At 37.2% G+C, this 18,943-nt stretch overlaps 1 protein-coding gene across 1 annotated transcript in view; it reads right to left on the reverse strand.

Moving 5' to 3' along the window:
- LOC124722849 overlaps nt 1–10,163 on the reverse strand; it is a 120,769-nt gene extending 110,606 nt beyond the window's left edge. The window contains exons 1-3 of the mRNA XM_047247975.1: nt 9,884–10,163; nt 2,808–2,926; nt 2,365–2,619 (exon numbers count right to left, since the gene is read on the reverse strand). Coding sequence (XP_047103931.1) covers nt 2,365–2,619; nt 2,808–2,926; nt 9,884–9,937 — 428 coding nt within the window. The 5' untranslated portion in view covers nt 9,938–10,163. The remainder of the gene's footprint in view (nt 1–2,364; nt 2,620–2,807; nt 2,927–9,883) is intronic.
- Nucleotides 10,164–18,943: the final 8,780 nt, after the last annotated feature.

Below are 18,943 nucleotides of genomic sequence, written 5' to 3' on the forward strand. Positions count from 1 at the left end.
TATGACACTGAACTTCATCAGTATCAAATATATGAAGCCCTACTATACACACAATCCAATTTGGCACCTTGCATACGGAGTGCTGGGAGTGAACAGAAGTGCTTGTGCTTATTCCTTCACTTCCAGCACACCTTGAGTGGGGTGCCAAGTTCCACTGTGCATATAGTACAGAAGGTACTTCAGAGTCTTGTACAAAAGCTTTCACTAAACAGTGCATAAATACAGGATATGGAACAGATAGTACTCATTCTACAGAAAGCATTAGTTCTACAGATTCAGCATAAAACATGTTTTCTAGACATAAAGGAATTATCTAGAAAAGCAACAAAAAGGTTTTCATTTTGTGGTTTGCTGGTATATTTGTTGCTTTATGATGAAAGCTGCTGCTACTGGATTCAAATATTATATCACAAATGAAAGACACAGCAACACTCTTCAAGGCTACTAAATTACCTATCTGTGTTCTAATTATGTATATTACTAATATAGAATTACTTCAACTATGCTATCTGATCAAAAGGATTCCGACACCTATTAGTGAGCAAATGGGGTGTGTCAATCCTCCCCCTTTACAATGGCTCGAATTCTGCTGGTGACTGTCTGAAGGAATGGCAGCTCATTCTTCCTCAAATGACAAAAACAGGAATAGCAGCTGCACTTTGGAGTCTAGAGCAAAGTCAATGTTGTAACACATCCCATAGGCATTTCACTGGCTTCAGGTTGGCACACTGGGCAGACCACTAGCTAAAAGTCTAGATCAGGGCCAGTGCTGTACTTACGCATTTCATGCAGCAATCTTGTGAATGTTTGCTAAGAGGTATGATGGGAACGGAAGAGGGTCTACAGAGCCAATGAGAGAGCAACAGACAGACAGACAAAGTGTTTCAAAGGGATACTGTCACATGCTCATGATAAAATATCACAACCTATAAGCAAATATTTTGACAATCAAGATTATTCACTGGTGCTGTTATGTCCCAAGCTGACCACAACCTTGAAATTCATGGCATATTTGGAAAAAGCAAATACATGTTACAAAGAAGATTATTAATTTAATTTCTGTAACACTTTCATATTCCAAACTAAGTTTGGCCTCGGGCTAAGCTACAGATCAGTCTGTCACCGCAACCAAGTTTTTTAGCTTTCAAATTCACTGGCTTTGCCCACTCACAACCTGTCACATTCCAGCTTAACCACAACCCCATATTTTGTGAGATATTCGGAAAAAAAAACACAGTCGAATATTTTGATCAAAGCAAAGAATAGAATGGTCTCTATTTTGGCACTAGAAATTCGTTGCCTACTTTTCACGTCTCAATAGTTACATGAAAGTATCAGGCCTTGGGCTAGTCAAAAGTGACGTGTTGTCAAACTATGAGCACTAGATAAACTGCCGCTGGCCCTGACCTAGTCTTAAGCCAGCCAGTCGATTTCAGGAACATTATTTTCCACAAACCATTGACTCAGAGATGCTGCTTTATGATGGAGTGTGTTGTCGTGCTGATATCATTGATAATTATCTCTGAACTGTTCCTCTACTGTATGCAGTTCACAATGTTGGAAAATATGTTCATACCCCTCTGCATTTAGCATTTTCTTAAGGACAATAAGGGTACCACATCCTAACCATGAGGAATTTTCCCATGCTGTAACACCACCCCCTTAGTTCATTCTAGGCACTACACGACGGCAGGTAATGTTCTCCAGGCATTTGTCACACCCAAACTCTTCCACTGGATTGCCACAGGGAATAGCATGATTAATCACTCCACATCACTCATTTTCAGTCACCCACCACAAAGGGGTGTTGCCCTTTATACCCATCTCAAACATCACATACAATGACTGCAGGAATGTGTGGATTAACTCCCCATGTACAGCCCTTTTGCTAGCTGGACTGCTTATAGCACTTTAGGACTCTCAAGTAATTCCTTTCACTAATTTCAAGCAATTCTTTTACAGCCACCCTCCACAATACTCTACAATCGCTGCCCATCAGTACATGAGGTCTGCCTCGCCTTCATTTAGCTCAGGTTGTTCCTTCATGTTTCCACCTGACAATCACAATGTCAACAGTTGAGTGACAGTTTTATAAGGGATAAAATGTCAGTGATGGATCTGTTACTCAGGGGACACCCAATTATTTGTCCACATTTGAAGCTCATGATTTCTTGTAACCAACTCATTCTGCAATTACTGCCTCACTACTGACAACACAATACGCCCCACCACCTTCTACACTGGTGGATCCAATTCTCTTGACATTTAGAGGTCAATTCTCCATTACATAGGGTGTCCAAATACTTTTGATCAGATTGTGTACACTGCTAAGCATTATAAAGATACCGCAGATGCAAAACATACCTGTTTCCATAAATGACAACTTTGGAGTAATCCAAAGGCCACTGACAGAGGCAAATGTACAGAGGACTGCAAATAGGCCCACTATCACCAAACAATACTACTTCAGAAACCTTTCTTGCTTTCTGATATGGAACAAATGCCCACCAGTGTAACCTATATTTGTGTACTGTATTGAATGATACCACATCAAGTTCAGCAGTGTATGTATAGGATAACAGGAACTGACCACATTTTGATAAACCCAGGAATGAGTGACTGTAAAAGAACATTTAAACAAAACTCAGTTATCACATAGTAATTTTTCTATTGATATACTTCATATTTTGCAATTTTGACAGTTAATCAAAAAATAGATTAATTTTCCTCAGCTGTAACCCCCAGCCCCCCTCGTCACTCTCCACAATTATACAAGTGCACACGAAATTATGACAATATATTCTTACCTGAACTTGAAGGCAGATGCTGGAAGAATACTTCTCAGATTAACTTCTAAACATCTTTCCAATGTAGGGCGTACATTTAAATTTCCACAACTAGCACTCACTGACGTGCTGCCTCCAATCTATGAACAAAATTATTTGGATTATATTTCCTCATTCAACCATCCATCTCCCAATTTACTTTTATTAATCAAAGATAGTGACACTCCAAATATAATATTTGGGACACATCACTGGAAAAACAATCAAGTGAAACTCAGAGAAGGAATGGGAAATTTAATTCAGGACTGACTGAACCAGAATTAAGCTCTAAAAATTCTATTTGGTGTACCACTGCTGCACTATCATGCTATGTAAAAAAAAACACCTCTGTAGCCAGAAAAATCTTTCATCATGACAGTGTGAGTTTGCTAGACAAGAGACAGCAATAACAGCTGCTTCACAGTAATTTCTGTGACAGCACAATCCATCATCATAAATACATACATATAATATAGAACAATGTTATCTGTCATATGTTTAATGGACACTTAAATGAACAAAGTGTTTTTCTACATTTTTAGCAAATATAAAAACTGGCATCCTGGATCTGCCTAAACTTCACACATTAATTAGGCCATCACAAAGGAAAAACAAGTCGTTGAAAGCCACACTGGTGAATAAGAGAGATCACAGGGCTGCAAATTTTGCCACTGTACATAAACATATATAAGGTTGCTTAATGCAAGTCTAGACGGGTTGCAAAGTAAACTTTAAATTAAATTCACCTACATGGTCTCCATATGGTTATAAACATGTGTTATTTGGTGACATGTCAATTCCTTATTTACGTATGAAGGTAGATTTTAAATTAAATGAAAGCACAGTGCATCACTAGTTAAAATTTTTCATATCTATAAAGAAAATCCCCAACACATTCCCACTTCTGTGAAAGAACTTCTTAAAGCATTTGTAATTATACCTGTATCTACAGCTGAATGAGAAAGAAGATTTAGTGCCATGAATCTAACACTGATACGGTATATTATTTACAAATTCTGACACTTTCAAATTTACTTTTCATTTCAATAAATGGGCCTCCACTGCACTGCTTCAATGCAGAAAAATCTGCAATAAAATGGATCAACTCTCAGCACCATAGCACACTGACAAACCAACTGGCAAAGCCTCTGATCTTCAGCAGCAGTCTCAGTCATCTTGTTTGTACAACAAAACTCTGTGAGCTAAAATATCAAGTACAAGCTACAGTATGATTTTCTAAATAAGTATTATCTATAACATGCTTTTAAGATACATCAAGAAGATAATCACAAATTATATATAGGTAATTCACGGGCATTTGACACAATAACAAGTGAGGAAAAAAAAAAAAAGCAGGTTCAGCAGATCCATGTACATGAATAATGTCATATGTAAATACACCATATTAGATATTAATAGCAGACAAAGATCATAAAATCTGGTTCTACAATGCCAACATATACTTTCTTTTAAGAAAAATAAGTCAAGCATACTGTATTTCTCAGGGCATGGGCAAATTTACTTCCCTTTCTTCCCTTTGCACTTGCAGCTAGTAATCAAATTTTGTCTACCACAATATAGTAGTCAACAGGAGAGTCTTCAGCCTTTTCCACCTTAAAAGTATATTTGTGTTAATTGTTTGCATATTGCATAAAATACTGAAGTTATAACTTCAATAAAAATAAATTCCTCATTTTATTATGTACAAGGTAAAGTACATCTGTGCCATTAGAGAGATACATTTTTCAGCATACATCATGCTGAAGTTTAGTGAGCAATGAATTTGTGTGTTGGCTCTGTCACAACTTCTTGTGCAACAATGCTCAAAAAATTCTACATTAAGTTTCTACCCTTAGTTCCCATTTTAGTAATTTTTGAGTCATTACTGTTTTATCGATAACTGTAAGACATCAGATATCTCTAGTCCGTGAATTTAAGAATACGCAATGAACCCCTTTTGTACTTGTTTTGATAGTCTCTCAGTACTGTTTGAACCTTTAAATGTGATGCCTTTATTATATATTAAGATTATATTTTTTTCCTTGACGGGTCAAAAGGTCTACTGAATGAAGCAGAAGATCATTTGTTTACAGTACTAGAACTGCAATATTGTGTTAGAAGCATATTCTATGGATACCACACATGAGCAGATGGAATGTGGAAAAAAATTGAAATATGCAAATCATTTAAATAACTGAAGGTTGTGAAATAGCACAATGTTCGAATGATACAGTGTTAATATGATATACATTAGTTTTAAGAACGGCTGTTAAGATTTTTCTTCATTGTCATGGCAGTTTATTAACAATGGAGTCTTGTATAGTGTCAAATTAGAAGAATACTTCACTCTATAGCTCCCTAAATCTGTGAAAGGCAATGTTTGTTATCAGTAGGTTCAACTGTCCCCAAATAATGTACTCCAACACTACTTACAGTTACATAGCACAGGGAAAATCCCAATTTGCACAACTACAAATCTTTCAACTTAAAATATTAAAAATATCAAAAGTGATGCCTTTATTTAAGAGCTGGAATAGGCATAAAGCTGAAAATTGCTGGCCCATTTCTTCTTAAGTAATTGAGGGATTGAGGAAACAATGAATTGCCAAGTATTCAGATGACCACAGCCTACTGAGCAATAATCAGCATGGCTTTCAAACAGACAGAAGAACAAACAGTAATAAATGATTACAACGAATGGAATAATTAGAAATTTGGATAACAACAATAGTGTTGGAGGAATTAATTTAGATCTTTCTACAGCTTTTGATATGACCCTTAATATGAAGAAAAACTATGCAGTCCAGTCACACTAGTGTAACCCCACCTATTTTCAATGTCACACAGATGTCAGCACTAGCAGTGGAGAGTATATAAAGAGTGTCAAGGGGGGGAAAGGGGGGGGGGGGGAGGGACACGGAAAACAGTGCATCCACTGTCCTAATACGGGAACAGAGCGATTTAGGTGACCATTCGCCCATCCGGCTATCCTGATGTGAGTTTTCTTTGGTTTCCCCGAGCTGTAGAGGACTGCTGGGATGGTTCCTTTGATTAGGCCATGGCTGACTTCCTGCCCTATCCACACCTAATCCTATCCTATCTAACATGTCTGGTACTATTGTACTAATTGGTCTATGGAAGAATAAATATAACAAATCATTTTTCCTCCTGAATAATGAGCTGGTTGATTACTTCCACAAAAACTGCAGTGAAAGGCAAATTTAGTTTAATTTTTGGCAAAGAGGTTGGAGGCAGCCGTAATTCTCAAGAGTATCAATTCTTAATAGTACACAGCTGACATGGTTGAACACCAGTGCAATATGCATACTTCTTTTTATTAACACTGAAGGCGAGGAAAACAAATAGCATGAACTTCAGCTTAAAGACGTGGGGAAAATCTCACAACTCTGTTACATTAAACGTAAATAATAACTCTATAAACTGTGAATCAAAATGATAATGGAAAAGAATGTCGCATTATGCCTTTTGGGTCCATCAGTGGACAACAGGTAATGCTTTGTGATGATATACTTATTCCTATGTACAATTAAATATCACATATGAGGTTCTTTTCTGGGGATCAAATGCACATAACATGGAGACAGTTTTCAAACTGCCACATGTATAATAACTAAAAGTTATTGTTGATCTCATTTTAATGAATCATTTTGAAGATGGGATATCCTAGCTATGGCATGTGAGTTCATCTACTAATCTATTGTGATCATAAAAACGTAAGAAAGACTGTCACAAATAGTTCTCGGCATGATTACCAAACAAGAGGCAGTTTCTACATTTGTGCTAATGAAGGAAATGAAAACCTCAAAACAGCATTCTTTCTCAGGGACAAAAATTGTATAAAAATTTGCCCAAGGAGATGAGAGAGATATAACTGAAATATATTTATTTAAAATGGCAGACAAAACAAGCCTCTTAAAAATGCATACTATGCAATTAAAGATTACTTAAGGTATTCAGCGTAAGAATCAATAAAAGAAAGCGACAACCAAAAACAACTATGTCAAATTATAACATAAGATATCTAATTCCATGGGGAACCATATATATTGGATCAGCAACAGCCGATGTCACAAGATAGGTTTCTCTGCAATTCAAAATTATTGTATGCAGTAAATGTGAAGATATCTGTTGGAAGTAATCGTCGTAGTACACGCTACACTTCATGAAAATGTTGTGTTCTCATGATATGGGCCTACAAGGTCCGAATAGTTTGCACTGATGATGGTCACACAGATCTGTAAAATAAAGTATTTCAATCTTTACGACAGATGCTCCCCGTTATCCAAAATATATTTGTATTACAAGTACAGAATAGAATGCTTTTTACAGGGAAATTGCTCACCCAAGGTCTATAGCCCATAATACTAATGTCTCACTATGTACCTGAGCCCAACATCTGACTCATAATGGGACGCTGACTCAGTCTTTCAGACAGACTAAAGGAAAGACACGGAAATGTAACCAATACATGGCAGCATGGACATGGTCATGAATTCATCTACGTGTGTGTGTGTGTGTGTGTGTGTGTGTGTGTGTGTGTGTGTGTGTGTGTGTGTGTGTATGCAGCGTTTTCATTTTGAGACACAAAGTGAACAGTACATAAATATTTTCCATCTTCTTAGTTACATTTTTCTAATGTATTTACAAATATAAGAGGATTGAACATTTGATACAAAATTTATGGGGTATTGCATTTGTTTGGACGCTGATCTCAGATTTGGGAGAATGGTAGCTCATGTTCTGTCCTGTCATCCCTATTTAGGTTTTCCTAAATCACTTCAAGCAAAAGTTAGAAAGGGCTCTTTCAATACTGCCATGGCCGATCACCTGCCTTCCCTCACTAAACACACATGCATGTATTTAAATGTCTGTACATGCAGGGTGTCCCAGGAGGAATAATCAACATTCAGAGATATGACACAAATGATCTTCCGAAGCAAAAAAAACTACTAAACATGGGCTCTAAACTACATGCCTTAAGAGCTCTGAGCACGTTTTCAGTAGAAGAGATGTGTTCCATACTATCAAAGATGAACAAAGTGCTCACAGCTCTTACGGTATGCATTTTAGAGCCCGTGTTTACTAGACTCCTTTGCTTTGAATGGTCATCCCTGTCATATACCTGGATGCTGACCATACCTCCTGTCTGTTCTTTGTATTAAGCTGAAACCATATCATTGGGTGATTAAATTACTACATTTTACTAGTCAGCAGCTCCCTTGTCTGCAACTGGTTGATGTCTGAAAATACTGAGCAAATACAGTTAACGTGTTAGCACATGAGCACCCGCAGCACAACTTTGAGAGAATTCAATACTTAAGATTTAATTATCTCTAGCCTATATGTCAAACTTCTCATTGGTTATACTACATTGTAAAAGTGAAGCTTACGCCCTCCATTCCACTACTCTCTCTGTGATAAACAGGGATCAGCATGTACCTTCCTCCCTCCAAAGCCCTAAAAAAATAGCTTAAAATGGCTCTAAAAGGCTGAGTAGTATGAACACAATCCCTCTAGCATAATCAGTTTATAATATCATACATCCTACAATCCCTGAAAATAAAGTTACAACAACTAAATAGCCCATATGGACCACACTCCACCTTGTCTATGCGGAATGAAATAGATGACAGACAAGGAATGCTAACAATGTAGAAATCTATATGACAAGCATAAGTTACTAACCTGGTAACTATGTTGCTCCCAGTCAGTGTAATTAACGTATATGGCTAATTTTAACTAACTCCACAACAAAATTTAACTTACTGGACCACGGAACATCAACTGTAGTGAACATTTCTGATAAAGAGAGGGTTTCTTTTTCGAGAGGCTGCTGACTAAGAAAGGTATAAAAACGGGCATTCGCTTAGAGGAGCGAAACTGCAGTTATAGCAAGAAATTTATTTTAGCATTGATACATGCACAAAAGGAATTTTTTTCCTAATCTTTACACAAAGGCAGTTTAAGACCCGAACAAACTTAACTCTCACTCATTACCGCACATCATTTATTCGTTATATTCACAGAAATACCATTAAAACAGCAAAAACACACTGGCATACAACAGCCATAATAGGCCTACAACTACTGATTAATGTTACAAAATCCAATAAGAGCATGAGGAAAATGTTTTATAGTGCATTAGTAGCATAAATTGCTACTCTACAGTATAATGAACAGTTTTAAAAGGGTAAGTGAACAAGGGAGCTCACGAAATTTACATACATAATCAGCAACCTGAATTATGGATAGTATAATATGATGAATGTAGCATGGACGAGGGCTGATGAAAGCAAAAATGCTAAACATTACACAAAATAATCAATTCCCAATGAGCCCAATGGAATTATTTACAGACACTGATGTAACATGTCTGCTGTTGGCATTGAGTGTCTACTAAAATGTCATACCTGTTGGGATGTATCTAAGCAACCACAATAGTCTGGAATCATTAACTCACAACACGTCAAACACGAGAATGTTTACACCAGTTGTTCTCCATGTGGTGTCAATGAGCATTAAAAGACGCTTTGGTCCGGTAAAATAAACAATAAGTACTCCTGCAAAGGTCAGTATCCGTCTATACATACGTCGGGACGAATATTTTTTTTTTTTTTTTTTTTTTTTAGCAAGGCCCAACATCAAAATATATCCGATGCATTCTACGAAGTTTGCATTCATCATCAACAAGTTTCTGTGTTTACACACGTGACTACAGCACAAAACAACCTTCTTACTGAGAAAAAAAAGGCTAACCAAATGTTTTCTCTTCAAAAATGTAAAACGCCTATCAATACTGTGTGCAGCATGTAATTGACGTGCAGGTATCGTGTATTGATAGAACTAATTAAGCATGAACACTGATATAAAAAGGCTTTAAATTGTCATAAACTTAAGCGCAAACACTGTGTTTACTTTGTATCGTTTGTAAGACTTCCAAAAATCTGGGCAGTTTCGTATACAGTTTCCTAACAAATTAAATTACAGAAATGTATAAATATGCAATTATTTTTACGTAAACAGAAACTAAAACAAACCTCTCTGTTGAGCAATTTTTCCACTATGTTAGTGCGAGTATGACGCTTCTGCATTCTTTTACTTTTTGCATGGTTACGGTGTTGGGATGCAGAAACCGCTGGACCATTTTCGGGAGGCAACGCAAAATTGCACCTGTTCTCTGTCGTTGGTATTGTTCGTATGATCGAGCTCGTTTCTGCGGAACTTCGCACTTCTTGTACACTAGTGCACGAGTCACCTGAATGACAACTTTCAGAAAGGTATCTATGATCATCTTGTAGCGGTGACTTCGAGCCTACCTCCCCCTCTTCCATGTTTTCATATACTAAACAGCAAACACAGACAGTTTATAGAACAGTTGAACGTCAATTTCAATGTCGCCAACATACAAACATATCATACCATTGCAATTAAATGTCAGTTAATATATTTAATCCTAGTTTGTGTTCGGTAATACTTTACTAACCATAAATATGAGCCTCAATATTCCAGGAAAACGAATTAACTGCTGGTCGTACGAATCACTTCCTTTTGTTTTAAATCAAACTGTTACTTCTGTGTATTTCTTACGTGACCTGTAAGTTATGCAGCAAATGATAGCGTTGGTAAATGGAAGCATAACCAGCATATTCAAATAAGTAACAGATAGCCATATTCCTTAACTGAACAGAAAATTTGGTCTGGCGCTGATGCCGCAAATATAAAACATTGGAGTAATGCAAGTTAAGGTGAATATGATCAGTGATCTATTGGTGGCTTACACAGACATAAGCGATACTTGAAAAAAACACGCATACAGTAAAGGATAACAGGACAGATTGTATGTTTCACATATTTACCTGTAATTTTACGTTTATCCAAAGACACATGTAAATAAAAAGTGAGTTAATAAACATTTACCCCAGAAATTCGTGACCTTCCCTTGTTTACATCCTGTGCTAACTGTTAATGCAACATTCGTTTGAATTTGTGGAAAAGGATGAATTTTCAGTTAGCTCAATGATTCTCGAAATCAAAATAATAAAACAGGGTCATGTTTAAGGATGCATCTTCTTTCAGATTTTTTGTAAGTTGAATCATAAGTCATATTTTACTGTTTACATTGTCAGTAATCATCGTCCTGAAATCGCTATAGAAGCAAACACCTAACGGTATTTTAGCTCGAGGTCAGCAGTAATCACTTGAAGTTATTACAGTGGCAGTTTCTAGAAATACTCTGCAAATGCAAATCCAGCTTTTTTTTCAGTCTACCGAGACCTCATACACCAAACTTGTACCCTGGTGACCATGGATGCTACAACTCAATCATGATCATTATAATTTCTATCTCTATAAGGGCAGCATCACTGAGATCGAGTCCATTGCACGATATGGCCAGTAGACGAATGTAGTTGGGACCCAAAGTTTTTACAGACCACAGATGACTTGTGTTGAAAGGTGGTCGCACGTGAGATCCCACGTGGTTTACAAGTATTTAAATAGCTCAAATTTACAGGGAACGATCAGCTTTGAAATTAGATCTTAATCAAGTGCTAATAAGGGGCTTCGCCATTGTTAGTGGTGTAAATACGAAGGCTAGGAAGAACCTATTTTGACGTCTGGTATTCTGACGAATATCCTCGTCCTTCATGCATAATATTTCGACAACGTGACTCGTTATCTTCATCAGGGACTATCTGAGACAGCTCGTCGAGGTTTTTTTCCGCCCTCAAGCAGTTGGGTGGACCACTGAGAGCTTCTGCTCTATCGAAATTTAGGTTTGCACTTATAATTTTATTTTTCTCTTTAATCTCCTTTGTTACAGTATTTGGCTTAAATTCTAACTTACCTCTACTCTTATAACTAGAACTTGCGCTAAGTTCACAATTTACAATTATTTTACTAGCGCCTAGTATACGTTTTTTAATTTACATAGTTATTTTTCCCATTTTAATAACTATTAGCTAAAACTTGGTATACAATTAATCTACTGGCAGAAGCTAGTTAATGGTTTACTTGATTTTACAATATTTTTATTTGTCTAAATAGCTATTAACATTACAATTCATTATGCATGAAACAATGTATTTCTTTTTAGTTTGCTTTTGTTGGTAACTTAACTAATGTTTTGATCTGTGCAATGTTTTACAACACTTGGCTGAAAATTTTTGTCTTTTCGGATAGTTTCTGTGATGGTCAGAGGGTGACTGTCAGGGAGCATTGATGATATTATGTGCACTTCGCTTGTAGTCCTTCTGGGTAGTTCGTTATAGTGAGACTTTCTGGCTAAGCTGCATTGCTTTGTGGTTTGCGTTGTCACAGTACTTAGTTTTTAGTTTCTACACCTTTGTCTTGATTCTCATGTGGATCTGGCTTTTGTTCCCGTCCCTCTAGTGGATGGGTTGGCTTGCGGATATTTTCTGTTAATGTAACTCTTTCTGTGTTTGTTGGCTTTTGACCCATGAGACAGTGTGCACTATAAAGCAAACGTCCTTCAATACTTTTTTCAGAAAGTCTGGAATTGCCATAAATTGAAACCCGTTGGGGACTGCCTGTATTAGCCATTCTAGTGCTGTGACATGTATGTAGAAATACATCAGCAAGGCCGACACCTCGCACCATTTTCGGTCCTCTGCAGTTCCAAGTGTTCCCTCTGCATTTCGCTCGTACTGGAAGTGTCCTGTGACGTTTCGTCGTTCCCCATGTCCACACCCTCAGTTATTCCTTTTTTGAAGTTCTGCTGCTGCTTTTATTGCATTTTCAGCAACTGCAGTGCACGATCTCAGGCTCTACTGAGTTGATACCCAATGTCACGATCCATGAGGTTTTAAGTCACCTTTATTTCTGTAGAATCTCTTATAAATTTTCAGTATCAAGAGATCTGTGCAAGAACCCTCGTGTCCCCATACTTCATGGACTGATTGAGTTCCAGATAGTGCCCCAACGATCTTAGTATCTGACATCTACTGTCCTAGTTGGACAGTGGAACCTGGGATCCTGCACTGGAGTTGCTAAAAACGCAACAGGGTCAGCAGCAGAAGGAAAACTAAGGGTGTAGACACGGTAAATGGGCATCAGAGAGAGCACCAGGTGCACCACACTGAAGATAGGACGCATCTGACTAGAGCCATCTGCAGAGGAAAACCTAGAACTGCACTGGACCGCAAACGGAAAGCCAGCATGTGGACAGGCGCAACAGACTGGAGAGGGAACGCCCGAGGACGCTTCAGCAGTAGCAGACTGCAGATGGAATGCCTGAAACTGACCCTATACATGGAAGGCCATAGGTATAAATACTGGACCCGTTCCACTTGACAGGCAGTCTACAAACTAACTAATAGTTTTAGTTTTATTTTTCCTTTTTCATACAGGAATGGGAAGATTTTACATTAATTTGCAGTTTATTGTTTCTCACATGGTCCATAAAATTTTAGCTGTAAATCTGTGTTGAGCTCACGGAACCTGCTGTCATAAAACTTGTATGTGGCACAGTACTGCATTCTTATACATTTAAGATGCAAACTAGCTTTTTGATTACAGTTTATTGAGAAATAAAACTACCAAAGTCTCTATGTTCTGTAGAGTACTAGTACAGTTAGAAAGTTGAATAACTAATTGAGCAAACAGTCCTATGGTTTCATCTAACAACTCTTGTTGTAATTACTTGAGGACATAATTGCTTCAGGATATAATTGCTTGAGGATAACGTTTCACTAATCTTCCATTTCGGGCAGAATAATTTATTACAGAAAATCATCATGTTATTATATTTTTTCCTAGTTGGCATATGTTATATCATCACATCATTGTGGTTTTTCACCCACTCTGTCATTTTATTACCTCCTCCACTCCTTTCTGGACACTTTCACACAAAATGCTTGATTGTAAAATAGCACAGCACATGTGGCTCCTGCTAGATGAAATTGCCTCCAAATGTTTTATAAAGCTCTTCTGTCAGATGGCTACAGGTGTATTGCACAGAGTCTTTAAACATACTTGTGAACAAAAATGTATAAGATCCTTCAGCCAAAGCATCTGTTATACCATCATCTATTAAAATCTAATGTATTTATCGTTTTTCTATCTTTTTTCTAAGTTAATTTATCAGTTACTGTCCCAAATCCATACTCGTATTATTTACATAATTCTGCCTTTAACCTATATGTCTTTGCCTCTTCCTCCCTGTCAGTTTTTCACCATTACTTTTCTGCTAATTCTGTTACTAAAGCTACTAATTCTTTATTCATTATTTAATAAGATTGCTTTACTGCACTAGTCGTGTAGCCTGTACGGTCTGCATAAACGTCCCTCAGGATAAGCAGATGATTCTGCATTAATAACATATCCTCCCATATCTATTAGAAATAACAAGCCAAGTCAATTCATAGCATAATTAATATCAGCACATATGCAGCAACTTGGTTTGACGAACAGTTGGGGGCACTGCCCATTAGCGAAATCAGAAGACAAATCCAAATTCTAATTTAATGTTCATGTGTCACTATGATTTTCATTACATAGACTTTATTGGCTTACTGCCTAAACTTCTGCTCTTGATAAAAGTTATACACTGTTACGCTAACAGGAATAATAATTTGTAGATTTTAGTTTTCTTTAAGATACACTCTACATCAACCTTTAGATTTTATGAAAATATCTGAAAGCTAGGAGCCCAAATATGACTTCCTTTTCACTCATGACATGAGTATATCCTTGCAAAATAAACATTCAGACAGACTTTATGGAAATATCTTTGAAAATAGATGCATAAAAGGAAATGAACAGCAGGTAATTAAGTTGTTGGTTGTTTTTGGGGAAGGAGACCAGACAGCGAGGTCATCGGTCTCATCGGATTAGGGAAGGACGGGGAAGGAAGTCGGCCGTGCCCTTTGAAAGGAACCATCCCGGCATTTGCCTGGAGCGATTTAGGGAAATCACGGAAAACCTAAATCAGGATGGCCAGACGCGGGATTGAACCGTCGTCCTCCCGAATGCGAGTCCAGTGTCTAACCACTGCGCCACCTCGCTCGGTCGGTAATTAAGTACTCAAATTCGTAACTACTAATATTTACACACTTCTCTGCCAACAGTGTAATTCTTCATAAGTAAAATTAGAGGTCTGAGACTAGAATAGTGGAAATAGTCTTTTTACCAAAAAAATAAGATTGGAACCCAAGCATTTAAGTATCACGTAAAATAACAGCATTAGTATCAACAGGTTTAGTAGGTGGAAGAACAGCTCTCACAGCAACTGGATGGAAATGAAATGCTCCATTATAATTTACAGGAACCAGAAATGTATCTAAATCAAAGCAGTTAAATTTTTCTTATTTTAGTTATTCCAGTATCAACCAGGAAAGAGCGCAGGGTTGTAATAGTTGCGCCGGATTCAGTCCGGAACCGCGCGACTGCTACGGTTGCAGGTTCGAATCCTACCTCAGGCATGGATGTGTGTGATGTCCTTAGGTTAGTTAGCTGTAAGTAGTTCTAAGTTCTAGGGGACTGATAACCTCAGATGTTAAGTCCCACAGTGCTCAGAGCCATCTGAACCATCTGTAATAGTTCTATTTATGGAGGCGATATTTCTCTATGTCAGAATTATATTCTGGGAGCTGTGACTTAACTGAAGTATTTAATTTAGTAAGTGTATGTATTGTGACATTTAGAAAACACTTAATCACAAAGTACATTATCAATACTTGAAAAGACTTTGTGAATTTATAAAAATAATAAAAATCAGTAATATATGGTTTATATATTTATTTATGTAGTAGTATTGGATGTACATACATGGAACAAATTCAAGTACATATTTGCATTATGAGTTTAACACAATAATGATCATCTACATTACTTAATTATCAAGGTATATACGTGGTACTAGAGGGAGCTGTAGAGGGCAAAAACTGTAGAGGAAGACAGAGACTGGAATATGTCAAGCAAATAATTGAGGACACAGGTTGCAAGTGCTACTCTGAGATGAAGAGTTCAGCACAGGAAAGGAATTCGTGGCGGGCCGCATCAAACCAGTCAGTAGACTGATGACCAAAAAAAACCATTTTTAATAAAATAGCATTGTACATAATTTACATTACTGTACAGTTTATCTTCCAATGGCTTTGCCACAGTGGTAACACCGGTTCCTATTAGATTACCAAAGTTAAGCGGTATTGGGCTGGGCTAGCACTTGGATGGGTGAGCATCCAGTCTGCCAAGCACTGTTGACAAGTGGGGTGCACTCAACCCTTGTGAGACAAACTGAGGAGCTACTTGTTTGCAAAGTAGTGGGCTCCAGTCTCATAAACTGACATATGGCTGGGAGAGCATTGTGCTGATCACAGGTCCCTCCATATTTGCATCCAGTAACGCCTGTGGGCTGAGGATGACACGGTGGCCGGTCGGTACCATTGGGCCTTCAGGCGGAGTTTAGTTTGGTTTTACAGTTTATGTGCACAGATTGTATCTCTGATCTACTATAGATGAGACCACATCTCGAATTTACTACATATCTATCCATGCAAATATTAGTTCCATTGCACTGTATGCCTATGTCCAATTTTTTGCATTTAGTTTGTAATCAGTGACTGAATAGGGGAAACTTTCTGAAAGCAATAGTTTTATTATTTGCTTAAATTTCTGTTTCAAGCCAATGTTTGAAACATGAGATGGTAAAGAGTTGTAAGTTTTATTGCCTAAAACAGGTACTTCTTTCTGGCTTAGCTGTGTTGTATTGTGGAACTCTTAGCTCTATTCCATTTCTGGTTGCATGGTTATATACATCTTCAATTTTATTGAACTTGTTTTTATGTTTCCATGCAAACAGTAGTGTTTTATATATATATATATATATATATATATATATATATATATATATATATATATATATACTGTATGTATATGTATACAGGGTATATCATAATTAATGGCGTAAACGCATACAGTTGAATGTACACGATACTAGAAGCAAAAAACTCTTAGTAAACATAGGGTCGAAAATGCATACCTTAAGAGCTACAATCAATTTTTCATCTTCGATACTGTGAAGCAAATCTCTGCTACTGCAAGCTCTTTGCTTTCCACATTTTGGGAAGTAGTAGTATGGACCAAATCATGAAAAAATATCCGTAAACATTTGCTCTAAAATGCATACCTTAAAAGGTATGAGCAATTGTTCATTAGAAGAGTTGTGTTTCCAAGTAGCGAAGATGAGCATGTGCTCGTAGCACTTAAGGTATGCATTTTAGAGCACATGTTTACTGGACATCTTTTTCTTGTTTTGGTCCACATTACCATTTCACAAAATATGGAAAGCAAAGAGCTTGCAGTAGAAGAGATTTGCTTCACAGTATTGAAGATGAAAAATTGCTTGTAGCTCTTAAGGTATGAATTCTCGACCCCATGTTTACTAAGACTTTTTTGCTTCCAGTATTGTGTACTTTCAACTGTACGCGTTTACTGTATTTATTATGATACACCCAGTGTGTGTGTGTGTGTGTGTGTGTGTGTGTGTGTACTTTTATGGTATATATATATAGACACACACATTTCAAAAGTTAATATTTTAAGTTTTTGAATAGTAGTCCATGGCTATATGTTCTTCTTGTGTTAGCCATTATTCTGATGGTTACTTCTTGCAGTTTGAAAAATTTTTTTGCACCACTCAACTGATGAACATTTCTATTGGAGATATGATGATAGCACTAAGACATAAGAAATACACTATTCATATAGCATCACCTGTCAGTAGTGTTTTAATGTTTCTGAGAACAAATATAGCTGAACTTAATTTGCTGGTTAGGGTAGCAATGTATTAATTCCACAGTAAATTGTTAGCTATGATGAGCCCTAAGAACTTTGTGGTTTGAACTACATTAATATCCAATACTTGTGACTGTGGCAATTCCTCAATTCTTCTTCTGTTGTCGTTCTTAAATAGTATTTCTTTGGTTTCCTATTTATTGTGAATTAGCCTTGTGATTCTGAGCCATTGAGTGATAGACTCAAGTATCGATTTACTTTTTGTTATGGTATCATGAAATGCATCTCAATACATATACCTAGGCCAAATAATTTCCTTTAACAACAAAATGGAAAAAGAAAAAAACGAAGAGTTTCCTTAGTTTGGAAAGCTTTCTGGGCCTTAAAGTGCATATTGATAGAGAGAATCCTGAACAGGAGGCTCAAAATGGAGGCACTCGAAAGCTACAGTTTTCCAGTGTTATTATATGGATGTCAGATATGGTCTCTCAAAGCCAAAGAGAGACGCACTCTACAGGTATGCCAAAGGAAAATGTAGAGGAAGATCCTTGGCATCTTTCTGAGAGACAGAGTATCGAACACATCGATACACAAGATGTCAGCAACAACAGACATAGCACAACAGGCTATGAAGACCAAATGGAAATGAGGTGGTCACGTGACGAGGTTGCAAGACAACAGAGAGACAACACAAGCTACCACATGGGACCCCTATATCGGCAAGAGACTCCCAGGAAGACCAAGACGCAAATGGTCGGACTTATTCAGAAAACAAACAGGAAGACCATGGAGCAGCATAGCTAGAAAGAGAAAGGAGTGGGAAGAACTAGAACTACAACTAAGTGACCAAGTGTAATTCAATGTGTAGTGTGCATTAAGTGTGGTACCCTCTTACATGGACTATCTCACTGTGTGAGTCTTTAAAAGAAGGTACCGCTATGTGTAGGAGGCCGTTGCCCTCCATGGGACAACACTGGCTATTTTCATTCATTCATTCATCATGAAAATTTGTACAAGTGGTTATGCTAGTGTAATCATCTGCAAAAAGAATCATTTTGCTTTGAGTGTTAAGAGGTAAGTCATTTACATTTTTATGCTGATATCCTGCCTCGTGGTACACCATCACCTACTGCTGTAGTGATCAAGTTTCCATATTAACCCTGGGTGCATGAGTCACTGGACAAATGAAGTACAATATCATAAATTACACTGTAATTTTTTTGGGGGGTTAAACAACAAACTTTCGGTTTTACTGGGTTTTCACCTGAAGTCCAGTTCATGAACAAAAAACATTTTCACAAGTAATTACACTACATTTTCAGAAATAGTTATTGAGTATTTGC

Source organism: Schistocerca piceifrons, chromosome X (genome assembly GCF_021461385.2).
Source record: "Schistocerca piceifrons isolate TAMUIC-IGC-003096 chromosome X, iqSchPice1.1, whole genome shotgun sequence".
In the NCBI taxonomy this organism is placed as follows: Eukaryota; Metazoa; Arthropoda; class Insecta; order Orthoptera; family Acrididae; genus Schistocerca; species Schistocerca piceifrons.